Source organism: Crotalus tigris, unplaced genomic scaffold (genome assembly GCF_016545835.1).
Source record: "Crotalus tigris isolate CLP2741 ecotype Arizona unplaced genomic scaffold, ASM1654583v1 scf7180000017888.547151679:1136858, whole genome shotgun sequence".
In the NCBI taxonomy this organism is placed as follows: domain Eukaryota; kingdom Metazoa; phylum Chordata; class Lepidosauria; order Squamata; family Viperidae; genus Crotalus; species Crotalus tigris.
In genome coordinates, this window is record NW_024096705.1 from 275,057 (window position 1) to 298,320 (window position 23,264).

A 23,264-nucleotide genomic window follows, 5' to 3' on the forward strand; every position below is an offset into this window, starting at 1 on the left:
ATTGTAAAGTGGTATTAACACTTCACGTGATCTAGATTCTGTTAGTGCAGCCTAGCACTGTGTTGGCTTTTTTGGCAGCTGCAGCACACTCTAGCTCATATTTAAGTGATTGTCCACTAGGACTCCGAGATCCCTCTCACAGTTACTACTATTGAGCAAGGTACCACCTATACTATACCTGTGCATTTGGTTTTTCTTGCCTAAATGTAGAACCTTACTTTTTTCACCACTGAATTTTATTTTGTTAGATAGCGCCCAATGTTCAAGTCTGTCAAGATCCTCCTGTATCTTAAGCCTATCTTCTGAAGAGTTGACTATTCCTGCCAGCTTGGTGTCGTCTGCAAATTTGATGAGTTCCCCATCTATCCTCTCATCCAAATCATTGAAGAAGATGCTGAAGAGCACTGGGCCCAGAACAGAACCCTACACATTTTGCTCCATGTAGATGCAGTTCCATTGAGGACTACACACTGAGTACGGCTGGTCAGCCAGCTACAAATCCATCTGGTGGTGATGCTGTCTAACCCGCATTTTTCTATCTTATCAAGTAGTAGGTTGTGATCTACTTTATCAAATGCCTTACTGAAGTCCAAGTAAATTATATCTATAGCATTCCTCTGGTCCACTAATTTTGTCATCTGGTCAAAGAATGCAATAAGATTTGTCTGACTTATTTTTGACAAACCTATGTTGGCTTTTGGTAATAACTTTGTTTGTCTCTAGGTATTCGCTGATTTGTTGCTTGATTATCTTTTCCAGAATCTTCTCAGGTACTGAGATCAGGCTGATAGGTCTGTAGTTTCCTGGATCCATTCCCCCCCCCCCCATATCAGTTCTTTTCCAGTCCTCTGGTAGTTCTCCAGTGCTCCAGGATCTTTGAAAGATATAGTTCTGAGATCACATCTGCCAGTTCCTTGAGAATCTTGGGGTGTAATCCATCTGGTCCTGTGATTTCAACTCGTCTAGGGTGGTCAGGTGCTCACTTACTATTTTCTTGCCTATCTTGACGTGTTTCTAATCTGTTTTTTACGGTACTGTTTTTGATAGGTTGGACTGTTTTTTCCTTTTGTGTAAAGACGGATGCAAAAAATGAATTATGTAGTTCTGCTTTCTCTCTATTGCTTGTCACCTCCTTGCCACTTTCTCTCACTAATGGACCAATCATTTCCTTAACTTTTTTCTTGTTTTTTCACATGTTGAAGAAGCTTTTTTTGTTATTTTTGACTTTGGTCGCAAGCCTTAGTTCATTTTCAGCCTTAGGTTTCCTCACTTCATCTCTGCAGGCTCGAGCTATTTGTTGATATTCTGCCTTAGAAGTGCCTCTCTTTCCACTTTTTATATTTGTCCTTTTTGTCTTTCAATTTATCAGAGAGTTCTTTATGCAGCCATGCTGGTTTGTTTTGAGAGCTGTTATTTTTCTTCTTCTTTGGTATTGTGCTAGACTGGGCTTTTATAATCTCACTTTTCAAAATTTCTCAAGCTTCTTGAGTTGTTTTCCCCTTGAGGATTCTCATTCATGGAATCCTTCCCAAGCTCTCTCTAAGTTTACTGAAATTAGCTCTCTTAAAGTCCAAGATTCTAGTTGGACTGTGTTCTATTGCTTGTGCTTGCATAATGAATTCCAATATTGCATGATCATTCCCCTCCAAGGTTCCTGTGTCTTCAACACCTTCTATCACTTCACCTCTGTTAGTGAGAATTAAGTCCAATATGGTTGATCCACTAGTTCCCTTCTCTGCTAAGTTTGTCAGGAATCTGTTTGATCTTCCAGTTGTTGCAGAGTTTCTCTCCCAGTTGATGTCAGAGTAATTAAAATCCCCCATTACTATTATGATGTGCTTCCTGCATATCATAGTTAACTGACTAGTAAAAAGTTCACCTATTTTTTCTGTTTGGTTGGGTGGCCTATAATATGCACCTATGGCAATGTCATTTTTTCCCATTTTATATTGATCCAAGTGCATTCAAGACCGTTTTCATCATTGTTGTACTCTATTTCTGTAGAGATGTAGTTATTACTTATATAGAGAGCAACTCCACCTCCTCTTTTATTTGGTCTGTTTCTTTTAAATAATTTAAATCCCTCTAGCTGTGTGTTCCATTTGTGAGTTTCATCCCACCAAGTTTCTGTAATGGCAACAATATCAAATCTGTCCTCATTTACCTGAATTTCTAATTCACCTGTTGATTGCTCATACTCTGTGCATTGGTGTATAGATATTTGAGTTGTTTATGACTGACTCTGTGTTTACTTTCTGCATAACCTATGTGGTGCCTGAGCTCCCCTACTTTCTTATCACTAGCGTGTGAACATCTCAAATCATCATACTTTCTCCTTCTTTTCAGCCATTGTTCTAGCATAAAGAACAGAATTTTTGTTTGTTTGCTTATATCTCACCCTTACTATTTTTACAGATAAGGCGGTGAACATATCCAAAGCACCTTCATCCTTCTATTTTCCTCACAAAAAACAACCCTGTTAGGTGACTTAAGCTGAGAGAGCAACTGGCCAAAGTCGCTCAGCTGACTTTCATGGATAAGGCAGGACTTGTTCTCATGATCTCCTGCTTTCAGGCCTGGTGCCTTAACTACTAGAACAAACTGGCCATTGTGACTTGAACCCCATGTCTTCTGATAGATATGTAGCATTTATCCAACATATATGTTACCTATTCAAAAATATTAGATATTATATGTATGTAATAATCACATAGTCTAGGTCTATAATATGGGATAAAATATTACTGCTACCAGTGAATTATTGCTGCCACTCCTTATATCAGCAGTGATATAGATCCTAAGCAATATAGCCAGATTTTGTCCATAAAGAGAATATCTTTACAGTCAAACACATTATTACAGCTATAAGGTCAGGACCCAGCATGTCCTGAAACAATTAAGGATTTTTCCATCTCTTGTCAATTCATCACACACTGTGACCACAGATGTCATTTGTATTGTAGCAAAGACATTGTGTATTACATGGAATTCTTAAGCTGAGTGGCTTGTTCAACAGATGGCAGTATGTGGCAAGCAATGGGATTTTGTTTTTTTGAAATCTGTAGGGATAGCAAAAAATGATGACTCAAATGTAGCATCTCATATAATCTATAAAGCACATCAGTTAAAATATTAGAAAAAGAACCACTGTATAGTTTCCAATTATTTTGGATTTCATTTTTAATTACCCATTATTAACATTCTAAAAACTGTATCTCTGCCTTGGCACAATGCTTCTGAAATAAAGTGCTGGAACAAACAGAGTAGTTAATAGATGAAAATTGATTTTGCCAGAAAAGTTCTTTAAACTAACAATAAAAACAGAGAATTAGGAAAGCACTTATATTCTATAGAACAAGATGAGTGAAAGAATTTCCCCATCCCAGATGAAGACTTTAACAAACTGAACTATCTTCCTAAATTTGACATAAAATGAACTGAATTGAATCCAAATACTTTATATACACAGATTCAGAATTAGATTGCATGTTTCTAATGTATTTCTATGGAAGGGGAAAATAAAAAGCAGGTATATTTACTTATACTCTATTTTTCTTGACTTCTACTTAGATATAACAAGAGGTTTTAACTAAAAATATATTAACAGAATTACAGAATAACAGAGTTAGAAGGGGACTTGGAGGTGTTTTAGTCCAACCCCCTGCTCAAGCTGGACACCCTGCTTGAGGGTGTCATTCAAACGAATGAATGACTGTCTCTTCTTAAAAGCCTCCAATAATAGAGCACCTAAAACTTCTGAATGCAAGCCATTCCTCTGGTTAATTGTTCTCATTGTCAGGACATTTCTCATTAGGTCCAGGTTGCTTCTCTCCTTGATTAATTTCTATCCATTGTTTCTTATCTTGCATTCCAGTGATTTGGAAAACAGAATGAACCTCTTTTCTTTGTGGCAGTCCCTCAAATATTGGAACACTGATCACTAAATTAGATATACCCAATTCCAGCAACTGTTCTTTATATGTTTTAGACTACAGCCCTCTAATCATCTTTGTTGTTCTTCTCTGCACTCTTTCTAGCACCTCAATACCTTTTTTATATTGTGATGACCAAAACTAGATGCAGTATTACAAGTATGGTCTTACCAAGGCATTATAAAATGGTACTAACACTTCATGCCCCTTTATGGATTACTGCCTTGTCGTGGCGAAGGGGCTTGCGTAACTCAATGAAGCTATAAGCTATGCCGTGCAGGGTCACCCAAGATGGACAGGTTATAGCAGAGAGTTCTGACAAAATGTGATCCACTGGAGAAGGAAATGGCAAACCACTCCAGTATCTTTGCCATGAAAACCCCATGGACAGTACTAAAAGGCAAAAAGATATGACGCTGGAAGATGAGCCCCTCAGGTCGGAAGGTGTCCAATATGCTACTGGGGAAGAGCAGAGGCTAGTACTAGTAGCGCCAGAAAGAATGAAGCGACTGGGCCAAAGCCGAAAGGACGCTCAGCTGTGGATATATCTGGTGGTGAAAGGAAAGTCCGATGCTGTAAAGATTTTTTCTCCATAGGAACCTGGAATGTAAGATCCATGAATCAAGGCAAGCTAGACGTAGTCAAAAAAGAGATGACAAGACTGAACATCGACATCTTAGGAATCAGCGAACTAAAATGGACAGGAATGGGTGAATTTAAATCAGATGACCATCAGGTATACTACTGTGGGCAAGAATCCCTCAGAAGAAATGGAGTAGCCTTCATATTCAATAAAAGAATAGGAAAAGCAATACTGGGATACAATCCCCAAAATGACAGAATGATCTCAATTCGAATCCAAGGCAAACCATTCAATATCACAATAGTCCAAATCTATGCTCCAACCACTGGTGCTGAAAAGGATGAAATTGACCAGTTTTATGAAGCCCTACAGCACCTTATAGAATTAACACCAAAAAATGATGTCCTTATCATCATGGAGGATTGGAATGCTAAGGTAGGAAGCCAAAAGATAACCGGAATAACAGGCAAGTTTGGCCTTGGAGTACAAAGTGAAGCAGGGCACAGGCTAATAGAATTTTGTCAAGAGAATACGATGGTCATAATAAACACTCTTTTCCAACAACCCAAGAGACGGCTCTACACATGGACATCACCAGACGGTCAACATAGAAATCAGATTGACTATGTGCTCTGCAGCCAAAGATGGAGAAGCTCTATACAGTCAGTAAAAACAAGACCAGGAGCTGACTGTGGCTCAGATCATGAGCTTCTCGTTACAAAATTTAGGCTTAAATTGAAAAAAGTAGGGAAAAGCACTAGGCCACTCAGGTATGAACTAAATCATATTCCTGATGAATATACAGTATAGGTGACAAATAGATTTAAGGAACTGGATCTGATAGACAGAGTGCCTGAAGAACTATGGATGGAAGTTCGCAACATTGTACAAGAGGTAGCAACTAAAACCATCCCAAAGAAAAAGAAATGCAAGAAAGCAAAATGGCTGTCTGAGGAAGCTTTGCAAATAGCTGAGGAAAGAAGGGAAGCGAAAGGCAAGAGAGAAAGAGAAAGATACACCCAATTGAATGCAGAATTCCAGAGAGTAGCTAGAAGAGATAAGAATGCCTTCTTAAATGAACAGTGCAAAGAAATAGAAGAAAACAACAGAATAGGGAGGACCAGAGATCTCTTCAAGAAAATTGGAGATATGAAGGGAACGTTTCATGCAAAGATGGGCATGATAAAGGATCAAAATGGCAGAGACCTAACAGAGGCAGAAGAGATTAAGAAGAGATGGCAAAACTACACAGAAGAACTATACAAGAATGAGCTTAACATCCCAGATAACCACAATGAGATGGTCATTGACCTCGAACCAGACATCCTATAATGTGAAGTGAAATGGGCCTTAGAAAATCTGAGCAACAACAAAGCTAGTGGAGGTGACAGTATTCCAGCTGAGCTATTCAAAATCTTAAAAGACGATGCAGTAAAAGTGCTACACTCAATTTGCCAGCAAATTTGGAAAACTCAACAGTGGCCACAGGATTGGAAAAGGTCAGTTTACATTCCAATTCCAAAGAAAGGCAATGCCAAAGAATGTTCTAACTATCGCACCATTGCACTCATTTCACATGCTAGTAAAGTTATGCTTAAAATCCTACAAGCTAGACTCCAGCAGTATGTGGATCGAGAACTACCAGAAGTACAGGCAGGATTTCGAAGAGGCAGAGGAACTAGAGATCAAATTGCCAACATACGCTGGATCATGGAGAAAGCTAGGGAGTTCCAGAAAAACGTCTACTTCTGCTTCATTGACTATGCAAAAGCCTTTGATTGTGTGGATCACAACAAATAGTGGCAAGTTCTTAAAGAGATGGGAGTACCAGACCATCTCATTTGTCTCTTGAGAAACCTATACGTGGGTCAAGAAGCAACAGTGAGAACTGGACACGGAACCACTGATTGGTTCAAAATTGGAAAAGGAGTCCGGCAAGGCTGTATACTGTCACCCTGCCTATTTAACTTATATGCAGAGCACATCATGAGAAAGGCAGGGCTAGATGAATCAAAAGTTGGAATTAATATTGCCGGGAGAAATATCAACAACCTAAGATATGCAGATGATACCACTCTAATGGCAGAAAGTGAAGAGGAACTAAAGAGCCTCTTGATGCGGGTGAAGAAGGATAGTGCAAAAGTTGGCTTGAAACTCAACATTAAGAAAACCAAAATCATGGCATCCGGCCCTCTCAAGTCCTGGCAAATAGATGGGGAAGAAATGGAGGTAGTGACCGATTTTATTTTTCTGGGCTCCAAGATCACCTCAGATGGTGACTGCAGCCAAGAAATTAAAAGACGCTTGCTCCTGGGGAGGAAAGCTATGGCAAATCTAGACAGCATACTAAAAAGCAGAGACATCACCCTGCCAACAAAAGTCCGTATAGTCCAGGCCATGGTTTTCCCAGTTGCAATGTATGGCTGTGAAAGTTGGACCATAAGAAAGGCTGAGCGCCAAAGAATTGAGGCCTTTGAATTATGGTGCTGGAGAAGACTCCTGCGAGTCCCTTGGACTGCAAGGCGTTCAAACCGGTCAGTCCTAGAAGAGATCAACCCCGACTGCTCCTTAGAAGGCCAGATCCTGAAGTTGAAACTCAAGTACTTTGGCCACCTAATGAGAAGGAAGGATTCACTGGAGAAGAGCCTAATGCTGGGAAAGATTGAGGGCAATAGAAAAAAGGGACGACAGAGAATGAGATGGCTGGATGGAGTCACTGAAGCAGTAGGTGTGAACTTAAATGGACTCCAGAAGATGGTAGAGGACAGGAAGACCTGGAGGAACGTTGTCCATGGGGTCGCGATGGGTCGGACACAACTTCGCAATTAACAACAACAAACACTTCATTCTATCCCTCTGTTAATGCAGCCTTGGATTGAATTGGCTTTTTTGGTGGCTGCGTACTTCAAGATCTCTCTCACAGTTACTGCTATTGAATCAAGTTTCACTTAATTTGTATCTGTACATTTGCTTTTTCTTGCCTAAGTGTAAAACCTTACTTTTTCTCCATCGAATTTCATTTTGTTGAATAGGACCCAGCGTTCAAGTCTGTGCTATTATCAGCCAGCAGTATTCTGCAGCCTTCTATACCTTAAGGTTATCTTCTGGAGTTGAGCCTGTCTTCTGGGGAGGCTATGTTATGTTATGTTACATTTTATGTTATGTGACGGGGGTCAAACTTGATTTCATTGAGGGCCACATCAGCATTGTAGTTGTCCTGAGGAGGCCAGTGGTTATGATCCAGGTGGTCATGGCTGCCTGGGTGGGCATGGCCAAGGTGGTTGTGGCCAGTTTGATGTCTCTCATATTGGGGGTGCCTGTGGGGGCCCGGGCGGGGCTGGGGAAAATCCAGAGGTCTCTGGCAGAAGCAATCAGGATCATGGTTCTGAGGCCTGATGTACCGGAGGAGCCCTGCCGACCCTCTTGGGCTGCATGGAGGGTCTCTAGACGGCAGCATAGGTTGCCCGGGGCCCTGGGTGGCTGGCCCAGCCCTTGACATCCTAGGGCACTCGCTGGAAGATGAGGTTGGATGGTGGGGGGTTAAATATGCAGAGGCCGTGGCATGACACCACCCCCACCCTGCCACCTGCCTTGCCAGCACATGCAGAGGAGGCAACGAGTGTGCAGGGGATGACTGTGTCCAACAGTAGCAACATCCCGCACTCTGAGGCTCTGTAGCCTGCTGTGACCTCCGGGTCGGCTCTCCAAAGAGCTTGGGGGCAGAACTAGCAGCATATGGAGGCAGAGGCACAGAAATGGGAGGCACGTGACCTGGCATGCCAGATGTTCCTGCTCCATCTTACCTTTTGTCTTTACAGCTGCCACAGCTGGGACAGGGGAGATGACTACGTGGCAGTCTGGCACATCTGGCAGGCCAGATTGCGTGCCTTCATCCCTGTGCCTCTGCCTCTGCTTGCTGCTGATGCCACCACTGGGCTTGCTACTTGGAGGACTGGAGGCAGAGGCACTGGGAGAGGCATGCAATCCGGTTTGCCCCATTACAGCCACAGTGGCCACGCAAATACAGAAGTGGGAAGGAGCAGGCATGTCTGGTAGTTTAGATCACGTGACTCCCTTTGCGCCTCTGCCTCTGGCCCTCCAAGAAGCAGCCATGGTGACCACAAAGACAAAAAGTGGGATGGAGCAGGCATGTCTGGTGGGCTGGATCACATGCCTCCCACTCTCCCATGTCTCTGGCTCTGCCTGCCATCAATGCCACTGCTGCGCCTGCTGCTTGGAAGATCAACCCAATGGTCGTAGCAGGCTGCAGAGCCCCAAAATGTGCTTGCTGCCTCCTATGCATATGCAGGGGGGGGCACCTGGCCAGGCTCGGGTGGGCTGTAGCCATGGTGGTGGGGCTGGTCCCTCACCATTTCCATGGTGGCCCGGCGGCCCAAATCTAGCCCACAAATCTAGCCTTGTGTTGATATGTGTATGTTATGTTATGTTAATTTTATATTAAGACTCTCCTAGAGGTTGTAGACGGATGTAATAGTGGGATACAAACCTACTAGTAATTAAAGGACAGAAAAGAAGATGATATTGACTTGGTTAGAAATTTTAGCTAATGGAGAAGTAGAAGCACCTTTTAATGGGAGGCGTTTAATCCAGCCAACAATTAAAAGGTTATTGTTACCTACATTTGCTCTAGAGAGTTAAACCTTAAAGATTTATTACTGAATAAGTTTTTTAGGGTCAGCCAGACTAAAGCAGCAGGCTAGAAACCAGTCCTGCCTTGAGCATGAAGCCAGTTGATTGGCTTTGGATTAGTCACTTTATTTTAGCCTTAGAAAGAAGGCAATGGCAAACTATTACTGAAAAACGTTGCAAGAAAAGTTCAAGGACTTGTCCAGGCATTAGATACAATTGAATGAGAATTAGACACAATTGAATGAGGGAAAAAAAGATTTTAGGGTTCATGGAGTTCCCGATTCAATTTCCAGATCAATTGAATATGTCTTTGAGAAAGAATGTTGTATAGTATACATATTCAACTTTTATTGGTTAGGTGAAAGGGAAAGGAGGAAATGGGAAATGAAGAGAAAGATACTGATATTCACTCAGAGTTCATTTAAGAAAATAGTGATTATATATGACACATATATCCTTGCACTAATGACCAAATAAATGTGGTATCCATGCAACTTTATCTAAAAGTCCCTGACCACTCAAATCAATACAGCACAACCAATACAAACCCTAAAAAGAATTGCACTACCATACATCAAGAATATCTCAGAAACCGGAGGCTTCCGGTTTGTCACGCGGCCGCCATGGATGGCTGGGAGACTTGCTCTCCCCCGTTCAGTTTCGCATCGCTGGGGGGCCCTGAAAAGGGCCAAAGGTCACCCCAAAGAGGCGACCAGCAAGGAGGGGCTTTCGCTGGATCACAACTCTCCCATCAGAGCAGGCGATCCCTCTAAACCGGCGGACTAAAGCACCAGCCATAGAAATATGGCTTGTCCCTAAGCTGCTAATAGCCGAAGTCACATTAACATCTGGCAACTTCAAAGCAGCGTGGAAAGGATTGGATGAGATCTGCCTCTTTTACATCCTAATTACTTAATTACCTGCATAAGCTGCTAAAGTACTTTCCCCCCTGTGGTGAGGGAAGGGGCATTCTAGCCCTCCCTCCAGAAACAGCGGCAATTAACTACTCAGGAGTTAAAACATTGGAAAAATACTGGGATCCTAATTGGAATCCTATTTCCTAAAATTGGTGGATTATAAGATTTGTAACTTTCTACTCTCTATATTTTTTTTCTCTGATTTTCACTCTAATTACTATTGAAGATTTGGGTTTTTTCCCCTTAAAATAGAGGGGGGGGGGAAACTAAAAAGATCCAACTAACTGAGATGTAACCTGCTATTCTTCAAGAGACATAATAATAATAATAATAATAGTAGTAGTAGTAGTAGTAGTAGTAGTAGTAGTAGTAGTAGTAGTAAATTTGGAAGGGACCTTGGAGGTCATCTAGTCCAACCCCCTGCTCAGGTAGGAAACCCTATACCATTTCGGACAAATGGCTGTCCAGTCTCTTCTTAAACACCTCCAGTGTTGGAGCATTCACCGCTTCTGGAGGCAGGTTGTTCCACTGGTTAATTGTTCTAACTGTCAGGAAGTTTCTCCTTAGTTCTAGGTTGCTTAGTTTCCACCAGTTGCTTCTTGTCCTGTCGTCAGGCACCTTGGAAAATAGCTTGACACCCTCTTCTTTGTGGCAGCCCCTGAGATATTGGAACACTGCTATCATGTCCCCCCTTGTCCTTCTCTTCATTAAACTAGACATACCCAATTCCAGCAGCCTTTCCTTATATTTTTTAGCCTCCAGTCCCCTAATGCTCTCACCTCCCCCAAGCGTTATTTTACTCACCTGCTTTCAGCAGCAGTCCCTTTCTCCTGTCCTTCTCGGTCTTCATGTGTTTGTGAGGAAAAAAAAAAAGTTCCATGAGACTTTCTAACTTCTCACGAGAAGTTAGAAATTCTCATGGAACTTTTTTTTCTTTTTTACCCACAAACACGTTGCAAAGGCAGAGAAGCAAAAGGAGAAAGGGAGTGCAGCTGAACGCAAGTGAGTAAAAAAATCCTTGGAGGAGGCGAGGGCATCTGGGCGGGGGTGCCAATCTTACCCTGCATGATGGCAGGAGGATTAACGGTGGGCGCGGGGGCCCAGGAGGAGCTGCACAAAGCAAGCAGAGGGGAGGCAGATTGCGGGCAGTGACAGCGACGGGAAGGCCGATCACACTCCTCTCCCATCGCCCGCTCTGCCCGGCTCGAGCCTGGCTGGAGCAACATTGGTACTTCCAAAGGTGGCTGCTTCAAGGCCATACGGGCAGCCCTCGGCCGCTCCCCTCTGTGCCTCCAAATCAATCTCCGGGCTGGCTGGCTAGGTGAGCAGAAGATCAGAGAGGGAGAGAGAGAGAGGGTGAGAGAGAGAGGGAGAAAGAAATAGATAGAGGGAGAGGAAGAGGGAAGGAAAGAGGGAGAAAGAGAGGGAGGGAGGGAGAGAAAGAGAGGGAGAAAGAGAGAGCAAGATGGAGAGAGTGAAAGAGGGAGAGAGAGAGGAAGAGAAAGAAAGGGAGACAGAGGGAGAAAGAGAGAGGGAGAAAGAGAGAAAGGGAGGAAAGAGAGAAAGGGAGAGAGAAAGAGAGAGGGAGAGAGAAAGAGAGGGAGAGAAAGAAAGGGAGAAGGGAGAAAGAGAGGGAGAGAAAGAAAGAAAGAAAGAAAGAAAGAAAGAAAGAAAGAAAGAAAAAAGGGAGACAGAGGGAGAAAGAGGGAGAGGGAGGGAAAGAAAAAGAAAGGGAGAGAGGGAAAGATAAAGGGAGAGAGAGAAAGAAAGGGAGAGAGAAAGAAAGAGGGAGAAAGATTTTTCTCATTAGAAACATTAACATTAGCAAGACAAAGATGAACTTTGAGGTAACCACAGCTAGATGTCAGAATCCAGTTATATTTGCTTTCTATCTATCTACTCTGATCTAAAACCAATTCTCACCCTTCCCTGGATTCTGCCATACTCCTAAGGGGGAGGAGGGATATGCCTGCAGGTTTATTACTTTCACTTCCTCTATTCACTGCAAAGTAACCTTTTGTTTATTTGCCTTGGTGTCTGCTAACCATTACAATGTAACAAATTGCCTCCTATATTATGCACCCCTCTGAACTTTTCCCTTCTGGGCAGCTAGGAAAAGGGGGGGAAGAGATACAAACCTCTGGAGCTATGGAATGATGGTGCACAAATGGAGCTGGTCTGGTGTTATCTTTCCTTTCCCATCAATGGATTTAATATCTGGTGATTTGCCGGTCTGAACTGCCAGGATGAACTGGGGTGGGGTTTGCTTAGGGACACTTTAAAATATCAATCTATAAGGGAATCCCTCAGATCCTGTCTATTATGCCTGCTATCAATTACTCTTAATAAAAGTTCCTGTTGGAAGAAATCGTTTCCAAGAGTTCTGCTTTCTTAAGATGTGGGTTGAAGTGGGTCCTTACACTAGAGTTGGAACATTAGGGAAGGATTTATTGTACTAAGTTCAGAAAATATTCTGTTCAAAAGGCACTCTGCTTTATACTTGATTAATCTGTTGCAATATTTTTGGTAGCTAATATCAGTTGGTTGTTTGAATATTTCAATTTCTTTCTCTCCTGTTGGTGGAGAAAGATTATACTCCTGTGCAATTACCTGAGAGTAAGTCTTGCCAAGAATATTTTTAACTTATCTGGGCACTTAACCTGATTTTCATTTGCACTGTCAGATAGATTCCTTCAAATAGCATTAACTTATATAAAGAAAAATGTAAGATATCATGTGTAATGATTGCAGAGTTAATTGTTTGAATAATTATATGCTTGTGGATGTACCTAGTATGTTATGTGTATACAGCTGCTACCTGAAGCAAAGTTATACAAGTTTATGAAGTATCATTGCATTCACTCTGTATATACTATGGAAATGAAGTGCCATAATGATAATAATCAGTCAATAGAACAGTAGGGAAAATAGTTTGTAGCTTTTTTTAAACATGGTATAAGTACAATGTGCAATATACTTCAATGGGGCATAGGTCTGTGGTGTCCATATGTTTTATTTACTAGGAACATCTGTAATCTTAATTTTTATTCCATTCTGAACCTTGTACTGGATTGTTTGAAATTAAGGAGTGGGCATGCATGAGAGTTGTGAGTTTTCAGACAGCAATTGAAGCTTCTAAATAAGAGTTCAATTGCAATAATATCCTCCTGCTTTGACCAAGGAAGGACACTTCAAGGAATCTAGCCACTCTTGGCGAAGAAGCCTTACTGACTAATAGGTCAGAATTGATCAACAGTACTTCCAACTCTATATTTGGGTTCCAATTTGCCTCTGCTCTGCCCTTAACATTGCAGGAGCTGGGTCAAATAAGCGAGCAACAAGAAATACATTGTGAAAGTGATACAATTTTGTTCTGTATGTATGTTTCCTCCTGAGAGTTTAGAAGAACAGAATAGAAGAGAAGAGAAGAGAAGAGAAGAGAAGAGAAGAGAAGAGAAGAGAAGAAAGAGTTGGAAGGGACCTTGTAGGTCATGTAGTCCAACTCCCACCCAAGCAGGAGACCATAAACCATTTCTGACAGATGTCAGTCCAGTCTGTTCTGGAAAGCTTCCAGTGATGGAGCTTCCCCAACTTCTGAAGGCCATCTGTTCCATTGGTTGATTGTTCTCACTGTCAGAAAATTTCTCCTTATTTCTAGGTTGAATCTTTCCTTAACATAAGTTAATATAAGACAAATTTCCTCTACTGTAATTACCTGAAGTCTTCAAAACATATAAGAAAAGCAAGATGCTACTTGCAGCATACATTTAAATGTTAGTGAATACTAGGAAGATGGACCATAGAAGAAAATTGTTTTCCTGGCTGGCTTCTAGAAATATATAGCCAATTACGTCTACAAACTTTACAGTGGACTAGATTTCAACAGGGCTCTTTATATTACATACTATCAGTTCAGGTTTGTTTTCTATTTAAGAGCTGTAGTTGCAAGGCTAATATTCTAATCAACTGCATTAACATGACCACTCATTGAAAAGAAATTTCCTAATTTTGAATAGAACAGCTGGAAATCATCTACATAAGCCTAAGACTATATAAAACTAATTTTGAAGAGGAGAAACTGGTGTTTTTTAAATCACAAACACAAAAATCAGAGAGTGCCATGCAAAAGTACATTGTCAAAGGATCTTATTAACACATTATTAATCAAAAGATTTTCTCACGTTTGATTATGCCTTTATTATCACTTTGTAGTTACTAATCAAATGCTGATTTGTAGATGTGTAAATTTTTAAACACATAGCTTTTAAATTGGTTGGCAATTACCATCAAATTAAAATGTCCTGTTTCAAAGTATTGCTCTGCTTGTAATCATCAGTCTATTTTACAGGAATAATAAATCAAATTATATCATGTTCTGGGAAACAAGATAAACCATTCAGATTATGATCTCTTTCATAAATAAGAATTTTTGTTTTCTCCCCTTCCCCAAATTTTAGCCTTACAAATTAGTTATGGTTTTGTGATCGCTGTCCTTTGTAAAATGTAGCTTCGTCCATCAAATTCTATAGGCCAATACAAACAAACCCTTTCCTTTTTTACCTCATATAGAGGAAACATACAATTTCATTTGTAAAGAACTCATAATAGCTAGTAGCTTATATGATTTTTAAAAACAACAGGCAAATTTATAAGGTTAACTTGGCAACTTTTAACATATGCAGACTTCAAGTCTCAGAATCCCCGAACCAGTATGTTCAGATTTTATCATTTTTTTTTCTTTTTTTTCTTTTGAGGTGCAAGGGACTGCAACAAGTGCTGGGACTGCAGCTTTCAGAATATCCCTTAGTTGCCTTAGCTGTTGCAGTCATAACATATTTAATGAATTCCCGTTGGTGAAGAGTTATCTTCAGCTACCAATTGTGGTAGTGAAATAGATACTGGCAACTCTGCAATGAATCTGGCTGCAGCCATTTTGTTCATTCTAAGTTGCCACAAAGATGGGAGGTGTTGCAGAGGAATTCTGCTAGTCTAAACAATTCACTGTCTCGTGAGAAACAAGGTCATTTCTGCCGGTTGGATTGGGAGGGGAAGCAGTTGGGTAGAAAGCCTGCCAAACTATTCTTTTTTTAAAATATATATTTTATTGTTTTTTTTTAATTTTAACAAAGAGTACTTTAGACACGCCGTGGTGTTTGGGTAAACAAACAATTCAAGGTGAAAAACATACATAAACAGCTCAACTTAATACATTCACTATCATCTCTCTATTTCTCACAAATAACATAATAGATTTAATATATTCCATTTCTAGCTTAAATTTCTGTTTCTACTCCACCTGTTTTAAAGCTTTATCAATTTAAAGTTACCATAATCAAATATTGTTTTACATCAACAAATTATCACTTCAAGTATCTCTACCATGTATATTAAAGTTTTTAATCTCTCTCAACCCTCTCCTTATCACCAATCTCATTCATTTCTTCTTCCAGTGATAACTAACTTAATTTAAAAAAAATGTTAAACCTTAGTTCCTTTCAATTCATTACTCAAACTTCAGATATCCAATTAGTTATCATACCTTATCAGCTCATATTATTATAGGCAAAAATCACCTAATCAATTTATGCACTTCAAAATTACATTCTCATGACTGAACATTTTTTTCAACTCCAGAACATACATACATACATACATACATACATACATACATATTTCCTGAGGTTTTCGCGGGTGTTTGTATGTTGTTCTTTGGTTATATCTTGCTGATTCTGTCTGTGGTGCCTTTTATGTAAGAGAGGAGGGCTTTGCTGTTTTCTTGTTCTCTGTCTTGGATTTTAGTGGGGGTTTCTTTTTGGATTAATTTGGTAATCTTATTTCTTTGGAATCCATTGGATGTAAGTAAATTAGTGAGAGTGTGTAGTTCAGTTTTTAGGTGTTGTTCATCAGCTAAGCGTTTTGTTCTAGAGATGAGTGTCTTGGCTATGGAGCTGATCTGTGCTGGGTGGTGGTGTGAGAGAGCGTGCAGATATCAGTTTGTGTGTGTTTTCTTCTGGTAGATGGTGTGTCCTAGGGAGCCATTGGATTTCTTGTAGACTAAGACATCCAGGAAGGGAAGTTGGTTATTAGCTCTGTTTCCATGGTGAAGTGTATTTTGGGATATAGGCTGTTGAGGTGTGTGAGGAAGTTGTCCAGCTTTTCTTTCCCATGTGGCCAGATTATGAAGGTGTTGTCTACGTATCTGAGCCAGAGTTTGGGTTTGTGATCAGATTTTTCTAGAGCTTGGGTTTCAAAGTGTTCCATGTAGAGGTTTGCAATGACAGGTGAATAAATATAAAAGAATAAACAAAGTTGCAATATTAGATTTTCGCCACTAGATGCCCTCAGTGAGTTAAGAAAGTCTTTTCCAAAAATCAATTCTTTTTTCTGTCTTTTAGAGTATAATATATATATATAAAATAGAAATAGTAAAGTTCTTAAAAAGAAAGGAGAGAGAAAACCTTTTCCTTCCTTTTTCCCTTTTTAGTGTCCAAATAAAAGTAAAATATAATCTTTCAGTATTTGTAAAATGCCTTTCTTCCCAAAGAAAATAGAAGCCGCTTTTCCAAGCCAGGGAAATAATTTCAAAAGCTCTTACAGGTACACAAACAAAAAAAGGTGGAGAAGAGAGAAAAATAAGAAAAAATTCTCACCCGGATTCACCACGGAGGCACTCAAAGCTTAGATGTTGTCTGATTTACGGTCTGAAGCGGCAGGCCGATCTTCTTCTCCGTCGGCCCTCGGAGATTCGTCCGGACAGCTGGAGGAGCCGCTGCTCCTCCACAGCCGGACAGCAGCCTCCTCGACAGAAGTTGCACCCTCCAGGGTGACTTTGGACTCATATAAGGGTCCACCGACGGAGGGAAACCTAGCCGACGAGGAGAGAAGTCTCACCGTGCAACTAGTGACAGCGCGAACCGGAACCGGAAGTCACTATTCTATTGGGAAACATAGCTAATTACATAGCACTGACTATGCTGAGGAACAAGTTCTTTGAGGAAATCTCAAGCCTTGGAGTTCTGATTTGTTTGGTCTCATCTATGAACCATGACATTAAACCAAGTCTCACTCAAAATATTATTTCTCCTGGGGTGCTGAGTACCGGTTGCCTACCCACCACTTTGGGAGGACAGCAAAGACTCAGCGAAGATTTTGGTATGGAAAAGAGAAAGAAATTTGCTGTAGGTCACAGCAGGAATTTGCCTGGCAGAGCACAAGTAGCTGCTATGCCCATTGAAGAAGAGCACCCCTAAGACCACTGAAGAGGAGCTTTTGTTAATTCTGTTCCAGGTTCTTCATCGCAAGAAAAAAGGAGGGGAAGGGGTCAACTGGTTGGGACAACTCCATGGAGTGGAAGTACCAGACCACAGTCCCTCAGTCAAATAGCTGAAGGAGAAGTTCAACCAGCTGGAAGTCAGAGAAGTGGTTCCTGCAGCCCAGAATGAGTGTTCAATGGATGTTAAGGCAAAGATCTATCCATCACTTTCACCTCCCCGCTGGAATCCCAGACCCATAGCTGGGCCCTGTGCTACCTTGCCCACTCCACATTCAGCAGCAATCTCGAGCACCAATCCCAATCAAGCCCTCTTCAGCAGCGTCGAGCCACAAGCCTGAGAGTTCAGCAGAGGGGATTCCAGAGAGTAATACATCCCAGCCTCAGGATCGGCAAGCTGCCCAGCAGCCAGTGTACCTAGCCCCACAACACGTTGAGCCACCCTCTATCAAGACAAGATTTGATGGAGACCCTAAAAAGTTACCTTTCTTTCTGAATGAAGTGTGGGCCCACTTCGATTGCTATGCTTATACCTACCCTGATGATGCCAGAATGGTAAATGCAATGATAGCCAACTTGGAGAGGGAAGCAGCTGAGTGGGTGAACAGCTTGCATGCTGGACACAAACCTATTCATGGAGCAATTGATGGCAAGGTTTGAGGATGAGCCCCAAACTCTGCAGGCAGAAAAGATGATCCACCGTTTGAAACAAAGTGGTTGCTCAGTGAAAGAATATGTCCAGGAATTATGGAGAGTTGCTGGTCGCTTAGGAAAGTGGTGTAGATCCACTACTTCAAGGAAGGGCTGGACTGTGATCTAGTCCAAGTGTGCATCTACCAAGGAATTCCAAATGAACTGCAAGAGTGATATAGCATAGTGGTGACCCTGGATATCGAGCTGGATTGGGCCAGGAAGTCAGCGATCGCAGAGTCAAAGCTGAAACAGGGACTGGAGAAACACTTATTTGGTCAATGCCCCCAGTCTGCCTCTGTGGCCAGCGCTCCCCAAGAACCTGCCGGAGCTCCCATCTAGTACTTCAGATGTGGTCAGCAAGGTCATTGAGCCACAGAATGCCTGGCTCCTGCCCCTCAAATCAAGGGTGCACCCATTCTGACTGCCAAGTCGAGGAACCCACCATGAGCAGGACGAGAGAAGTCTAATTGGGCTCAACAGGAGCAGGCTGTCCAAATCTCCTCTCCGTCTCAGAGAGAAGCAAGACCTCCAACTAAGCACCTGCCCCTACCAGCAATTTATGATAGTGATGAGGATGGTGAAGATAATCTGATAGTAAGTCGATCCATCCTGCCTTTCATTATTCCTATATAATCGTACAGGTCATCATCGTATCTTTTTTATTGAATTATTATTTTTTTCTATGCAAAATGAAAAGAAATCTTTAGCCTGTTAGAATCTGGAGAAAAGAATGAGGCTGGTTAAAAGCTGAAGTCTTAAACACATCCCCTTAGGATGTTACCAATTCAGGGTTCTGCCTTTTGGGCTTCAAGGAACAAATTGACTATCTGGGATATCGGATCTCGCCAAGTGGCATAAAGATGGATCCTGAAACCAAAGGGGAGGGGAAGCCAAAACCAAGCCAATCACTGAAATGAATGGTAGACTGTCAAACCACATTTGAAAGACTGAAAAGATTATTTTCCGCAGAAGCAGTGTTAAAGCACCCTGATACTGATAAACCATTCACAATTCAAGCTGATGCCAGCGATGTAGCCGTAGAGGCAGTATTAATGCAGGAGAGTGATGAAGGGAAGTTGCAGCCTTGCACATACACATCAAGGAAACTCACAGAGACAGAGCAGAGGTGGGCAGTCTAGGAAAAGGAGGCTTATGCAGTCCGATGGGCCCTCCTAACCTGGCAACATTTCCTGGAAGGGAACAAAATCCCCTTCCAAGTATGGACTGACCACAAGAACCTAGAAGCCTTAAAGATGCCCAAAAAACTGACCCCTAAACAAGCGAAGTGGTCACAGCATTTTCACCAATTTAATTTCACCCTAAAACACTGGGAGGAAAGAATTTCCTAGCTGATGCGTTGCTCCACAATCAACAGCAAAAGAACAGAGATAAAAGACCCACTCATGCCATCAACACAGTTGGCAGCACAAATCACTACCTGAGCGCAAGCCAAAAACCAGAAGCCTCTAATAAGCCAAACAGGGATTGAATTCCAAAAAGCACTAGAGACTGACGAATGGTTCCTAAGCCACAAGAACCTATGCACTATGACTGATGGACTGCCATGGGTGGGAGGGACATTGTACATTCCAAAAAGCCAGAGACTGCCTTTTATGCAGCTATGTCATGACTTGAAATCAGCTAGCCATTTCGGGGTTGTAAAAACTTTACATCTAGTGAAACAGCAGTTTTGGTGGCCATTGATAAAAAAGAACATTGAAAGCTACCTGGCTAGTTGCATGATTTGTGCTACAGCTAAGAGGACACAGGGGAAAACCCCAGGCTTGTTGCAAACAGCAGCAACCCCATCAGCGCCTTGGAAAGAAATTTCTATGGACTTTATTATGGAGTTACCAGAAAGAGGGGGGAACACAGTCATTTGGGTTGTGACGGATTTATTCTCTAAACAAGTATGTTTTATCCCTTGCCAAAAAATCCCCAGTGCAAAGATACTTGCAAAGTTATTTGTTCAACATATTTATCAACTTCATGGGGCCCCACAACGAATCATATCAGACAGGGGAGTACAATTCACATCAGAATTTTGGAGAGCATTCCTGGACTTTTGGGGACCGCTCAAGGGTTGTCATCTAGTCATTATCTGCAAGTGAATAGTGGGATTGAATGGTCGAACTCAGTACTGGACCAGTACCTAAGATGTTTCATTAATTACCAGCAAGACAATTGGACCAAACTACTTCTGTTCGCAGAAATCACTTATAATAATGCAGTATATTCCAGCACGGGCTACACTCCTTTCCGGGTGGCAATGGGACAAAGTTTCAACCCAATACCTGAGCGAACCGACTATTCCTTCCCTGAAGAAAGGGATTGCACAATTACAAAATACCTGGCCAGTTGTAAGAAAGGCTTTAGACAAGGCTACGGAAGCATATAAATTCCAGGCAGATAAGAAACAAAGTGAACCCAAACCATTTCAAGTAGGAGAGAAAGTTTATCTGTCAACAAAATACTTAAAATCCCTGCAGCCATCAAAGAAGCTGGGCCCAAAATTTGTGGGACCATTTTCCATTAAAAGAATAATCAATCTGGTCGCAGCAGAATTGGAGCTTCCTAAGACACTCAGACAGATTCACTCAATTTTTCACTGTAGCCTTCTGAAACACAAACTGCAATTGCCCTTAAGGCCAGCTGCAGCTCGTTCCCCTCCTCCAATCATGGTAGGAGGTGAACAACATTTTGAAATCAAGGATATTCTAGATTCCAGGAAACATCATGGTTCCATCCAATACCTAGTGGCCTAAAAACATCTGCCTCTTTCCCAAAACGAATGGGTTCAGAAATGTCACGTTAGAGTCCCCAAATTATATAGTAAATTTCATGCTGCATATCCAGATAAACCAGACTAACCTTTGTCTACCTCTTTCTGTTTATTTACAGGTGGATCTGTCTTTTTTCTAAGGGGGGCAGCATTTCAGAACCCACTTCCTTCCTGGCGGGGATCTATTTCATTTCTCTTTATTTCTTTCTTATTTCTTTCTCTGGGTTCTGCCAGAGAATTCTTATTACCTGTTTCCAGGCAAAATGCAATTTCCCCCAAATGAATGCTGTAATATTAATTAATTAATTAATTAATTAATTAATTAATATGAATGGGATGCTATCTGTAATATACAGTTAATTAAATACACTAAATTATCATATAGTTCTTTACACATCTACCCAAAATAAAGTATTATAGAACACAGAACATAGAATAATAGATTTGGAAGGGACCTTGGAGGTCTTCTAGTCCAACCTCCTGCTCAAGCAGGAGATCCTATACCAGAGTTCCCTAAACATTTGCAGTTTGTGGCCTGGAACGGGGAGAAAGAAGGGATGGTTTTGTGGGAGGAGTAAACACATGCACATGCACGTGTGTGTGTGTGTGTGTGTGTGTGTGTGTGTGTGTGTGCATGAACACCTGTTGCTCGCATGAGAGGGTGACACTGCTGTGAGTGGGGCCATGAACACCCATGATGCTTGTGATGATGCTCATGCAATCACCTGCAACAATGCTTGTGGTGATGCTCACATGAGTGGGTCTGTATGCAGATTCGCACACATGTGCATCAACAAGCCACTCACGCAGTCCAGTGGCCAATAGGCCGTGGCCTGGTAGTGGGCCACAGCCCACAGGTTAGAGATCCCTACACTATACCATTTCAGACATATGGTTTTCCAGTATTTTTTTGAAAGCTTCCAGTGATGGAGCACCTATAACTTCTGAAGGCAAATTGTTCCATTGGTTGATTGCTTTAACTCAGCGGTTCTCAACCTGTGGGTTGCGACCCCATTTGGGGTCGAACGACCATTTCACAGGGGTCGCCAAACAACGCAGTCTGTCATTTTTTCCACCATTTTTCCCCTTTTCCTTAGCTGTGCTACTCCCTCTTATTCTATTGGCTTTCGAAAGCCAAAAGAATAGACTCTCTTGAACAGAGTCTAATTCTATTGGCTTTCAAAAGCCAATAGGAATTGTCAGGCTGTCTCTGCCCTGCTGAGCCCACCAAAAGCCCCAGTCTGCGAACATTCTGCAAAGCTTCCCTCCCTGCCGAGCAACTAAAAAGTAAGTAAAAGAGGGCCGGGGATGGGAGGTGGGAGGCCGGTGGGCACAGGGAGGGTTGCTGGTGCACGTGGGGCCCAGCGGGTGCCTTATCTGCCTTGGGCTGGGCCAGCTGGTGGCCCAGCCAGTGGTCGCCCTGCGCCGTCGCTGCCGTGGCCACCCAGGAGCGCCTGGGCCTGCCTGCCGCTGCCCCTTGCCAGCTATGCCTCGGCCGGCACAGGGGGCGGCACCACACATGCGCAGCACTCCCGGGCAGGGAAATACAGGTAGTCCTTGACTTACGACCGGGGTCGCAGCTATAAAAAGGTTGAGAACCACTGCTTTAACTGTTAGGATTTTTTCCCCCTTAATTCTTGGTTGCTTCTCTGCTTGGTTGGTTTCTATGCATTATTTCTCATCTTGCCTTTTGGTGCTTTGGAAAATAGTTTAACCCCCCTTGACTTTGTAGGAGCCCCTCAAATATTGAACACTGGTTCAATGTCTTCCTTAGTCCTACTTTTCATTAGACTAGACATATCCAATTCCTGTAAGCATTCTTTATATGTTTTAGCCTCCAACCCTTTAATCATTCTTGTTGCTCTTCTCTGCACCCTTTCCAGAGTCTCAACATCTTTTTTTTATCGTGGTGATCAGAACTAGATGCAGTATGGTATTATTAAGGCTTATAAAGTGGTACTAGAACTTCACATGATCTTGATTCTATCCCTCTATTAATTATATTTTTAATTAATAACATTATATTTTTATAGAGTGGGAAAAAGATATCTTACTTACTGAGGTTCCATTTTAGACCTGTTGTTGTTACACATTCACAAGGATTCCCAACTGGAATTAAACCACACCACTTCCCTTCAAGTCCTGTGTTCACTAGAAGTTTGTGCTTACCCTGTAACACAGAGAGAATGCTGATGCAAACACAAATGCTATGTTAAAACAAGTAAAGCAAACACAAGCCAAATCTGAGACATTATATTATGTTATAACATTTCCTTCATTCTTTAGATCTATTCACATTTACTTGAGCATAGGTTTCATTGAATTTAGTGTTGTTTTGATTGTTCAAAACAGAATGTACATGAAATGTGCACTTTTAAAAGAATATAGATGAAATATGAAAAGCTGTTCTTTGATAAAATATTAATGTACTCTTCTT

At 41.8% G+C, this 23,264-nt stretch overlaps 1 protein-coding gene across 8 annotated transcripts in view; it reads right to left on the reverse strand.

Moving 5' to 3' along the window:
* TPK1 (thiamin pyrophosphokinase 1) overlaps positions 1 to 23,264 on the reverse strand; it is a 421,498-nt gene that overhangs the window by 56,131 nt on the left and 342,103 nt on the right. For all 8 annotated transcript variants that reach the window (XM_039344058.1, XM_039344056.1, XM_039344057.1 and 5 more), the window contains one exon: positions 22,886 to 22,997. In XM_039344058.1, coding sequence (XP_039199992.1) covers positions 22,886 to 22,997 — 112 coding nt within the window. The remainder of the gene's footprint in view (positions 1 to 22,885; positions 22,998 to 23,264) is intronic.